The sequence below is a fragment of the Rhagoletis zephyria genome, unplaced genomic scaffold, assembly GCF_001687245.7.
Source record: "Rhagoletis zephyria isolate East Lansing unplaced genomic scaffold, Rhagoletis_zephyria_1.1 Rzeph_scaffold_05505, whole genome shotgun sequence".
Classification (NCBI taxonomy): domain Eukaryota; kingdom Metazoa; phylum Arthropoda; class Insecta; order Diptera; family Tephritidae; genus Rhagoletis; species Rhagoletis zephyria.
The window spans coordinates 1-3158 of record NW_016162588.1 but is presented as its reverse complement, the minus strand read 5'-3'; the positions used below and the strand labels follow the sequence as shown (position 1 = coordinate 3158).

General features: G+C 34.7%; 2 protein-coding genes across 2 annotated transcripts; one reads left to right on the top strand and one right to left on the bottom strand.

Annotated features, from left to right (window-relative positions):
• Window positions 1–82: 82 nt before the first annotated feature.
• Window positions 83–1090, bottom strand: LOC108372173 (NAD kinase-like). The gene is made up of 2 exons (XM_017627823.1): window positions 916–1090; window positions 83–846 (listed from the first exon to the last, which is right to left on the bottom strand). The coding sequence occupies exons 1-2, from the start codon at window positions 1088–1090 to the stop codon at window positions 83–85; spliced, it is 939 nt and encodes a 312-aa protein (XP_017483312.1).
• Window positions 1091–1800: 710 nt separating this feature from the next.
• On the top strand, window positions 1801–2992 carry LOC108372172 (uvrABC system protein A-like; the record flags this gene model as incomplete). Its single annotated transcript, XM_017627822.1, has 1 exon — window positions 1801–2992. A coding segment is annotated over exon 1 (1192 nt), but the record flags the coding sequence as incomplete, so codon positions are not given.
• Between the last annotated feature and the right edge of the window lie 166 nt (window positions 2993–3158).

Genomic DNA, 3158 nt, shown 5'->3' with positions numbered 1-3158 from the left:
CTACTCCAAAAAATTAATTACAATGTTGTGTTGATTACATCACAGTTATTAAAATATGGTAAATGCTAGTTTACGTAGTATTTTAATATAAGAACTGCTTGTCAAATATTCTCTCGTCTAGTGAATAATCTCTATCGAAAAGCAATGTTACTGTATTTTCCTGGTCTTTATGTATTTTTATTTGTGATATGTCATGAAATTCCTTATAGTCTGCAACTACAATTGCTGGGCGATTTTCTACATTATTGATATCAAGCTGCACTACTGTGTCGTTTGATATCAATGCACCATTCCAATGTCTTGGATGATAGCTGTTTATAGATGTCAATGCCAGCAAATTCGAATTTAATGGCAGAATTGGCCCACCAGCAGATAAATTATATGCAGTACTTCCTGTTGGAGTAGATAATATTATTCCATCTCCTCTGAGTTTTTCTATTTTCAACTTATTGTTAATAGTCACATTCATTTCCACTATTTGATTTGTTCTTCTGAAAACATATACTTCATTTACTGCTGTGTAATAATATTTTTTGTTGTGTGTATCTACAGCCTCCATGTTTAGCAGAGTTAACTTGGTAGGAATTGCATGTTTTATACAGTCGATAATGTTCTCTTTGTATTTATTCATTAAAAATCCGACGTTGCCGGTGTTTATGCCATATACATGTATATTACCATTACCTATAATGTAGTTATGTAGAGTGCGTAACATAAAGCCATCACCACCAACTACTATGAGTATATCAACCTTAGATTTATTGTCTTCCGCAATATTGATAAACCCAAAAGCTTCTAGAAGCTGAGAAATCTCCTGCGACTTTGGTGACTCAGAAGCAACATAGCCTATCATTCAAATATAAGTGGAAAATTAAAAAATATCTCCATACTTATCATTGAACTTAGCTAACCTACTGGTTTTGCTTGCTGCTCCACTCGTTAGGCTTCCTGTCCATGCAGGATGGGTTAAAGGATCTCTATCGAGTTTTATCTTATCACCTTCTTTTCCATAGGTAGAACGAGTTTCAAATTCTTCACCATTTGTCATAACTATAGTAATCTTATGATAGTCAATATTATTTGTTGCCATTGTTATTTTTGATCCCTGACCAACTAATATGTTAAGCATTTTGATTTTCTAAGTCAATAACAAAGTATGGTAACGAAAAAGCTTTAAATGTAGACCGTATTACAGTTAACTGCAAGCTCTTTTGAGCATTAAAGTAACATCACTGTCTTCTCTAATCTTTTTGAATCCAGCTTTTTCATAAACGCGAATTGCACCAATGTTAGATGTATTTGAGTCAATAAAGGCATACTCAAAATTTTTAAAAACAAACTCATCTAAAAATATACTCAAAACTTGTGTACCAATTCCTCTGCCTATATAGGCCGGTTCACCGATATACCAGTCTATAGCGGCACAGCTCTCAGGGAGATGAGGTATTGTAGGTGGAAAATCATGTTTGCTGTAATATTGAATATAGCCAATATTTACTTCATTGAAGTTGATAATAAAAGCGTGCATTGGCTTTTCAATCGTTTCAGTTGCCGGCACTAACCGTTTAAATCTTTTGGTATAATCGCTATATTTTCTTTCAATTAATTCTATTGTCCAGTGTATGTCTTTATCCCACCATAGCTTCACATGAGGTGCCTCAAGCCATTTTAGTAGCAGTGGAAAGTGTTCTTTTTTTAATAATGTAAATGTGATCATAATAATTAAGTATAGACAAAGTACTCATACAAATTCATATATTTTATGTATATAATAACTTTAAAATTTATGTATACAAAAATATGGATGATTTCATAAGGGTTAAAAATGCGAGAGAGCATAATCTGCAAGGTGTAGATGTTAATATACCAAAAAATAAGTTAGTCGTTATTACTGGGCTCAGTGGTTCTGGTAAATCGAGTTTAGCATTTGATACGATCTATGCAGAAGGACAACGAAGGTATGTAGAAAGTTTGTCAGCTTATGCACGCCAATTCCTTAATATTCAAGATAAACCAGATGTTGAGTCAATAACTGGCCTTTCACCCGCCATATCTATTAACCAGAAATCAATTTCAAAAAATCCGAGATCAACGGTTGGTACTGTCACTGAAATTTATGACTACTTACGCTTAATATATGCACGAATAGGTATTCCTTACTCACCTGCAACTGGACTGCCAATATCTAAGCAGACCATATCTCAGATTGTAGATGCTATAGTTGCATTGCCTGTTGAAACTAAAATATACATACTTGCACCAATTGTGCGTGGTAGAAAAGGTGAGCACCTTAAAGAGATATCGGAAATCAAAAAACAAGGTTACGTTAGATTAAAAGTAAACGGTGAAGTATATGGCATAGAAGATCTGCCTAAATTGGATAAAAATAAGAAGCACAACATATCAGTTGTTGTGGATAGAGTGTCAATATCAGAGGATGTAGGTAATCGCTTGCCGAGTAGTGTAGAATCGGNCAGTGGTTTGATATATGTAGAGATTGTCAGCTTACCCGAAGATCATAATTCAGAATACAAAAACGGTCAAATATTTACCTTTTCAGAAAATTTTGCTTGCCCGGAGTCTGGATTTACTCTTGAAGAAGTGGAGCCAAGGTTATTCTCCTTTAATAGCCCATATGGTGCGTGTAGTGAATGTAACGGCCTTGGTAGAAGGCTAAGTGTTGACACAAAACTGATTGTACCTGATGAAACCCTTTCAATATCTGAAGGTGCTTTGAAACCCATAGGACCGATATTCAATAATGCGCAGGCGAAGCAGAGGTTTTTGCAAGATGCCGTTTTATCATTAGCTAAAATATACAAATTTAGTCTTGATGTTCCATGGAAAGGCATCAGTCAAGAAGCAAAGGATGCAATACTTTTTGGCTCTAGAGAGCCAAGGTTTGAAGGCTTAGTTCGTATATTAGAAGGCCAGATGGATTACAATGAAGAGCTTATAGATCATTATTGCTCTATGGTGGATTGTAAGGAATGTAATGGTTTTAGATTAAAAAAAGAAGCACTTACGGTTAAACTTAACGATAAACATGTAGGGGAGGTGGCAAGACTCAGTGTTGACGAATCTCTTGATTGGTTCAAGAAGTTACCAGAAAAGCTAACAGAACAACAAAAACAAATCTCGGAGAAAATATTAAATGA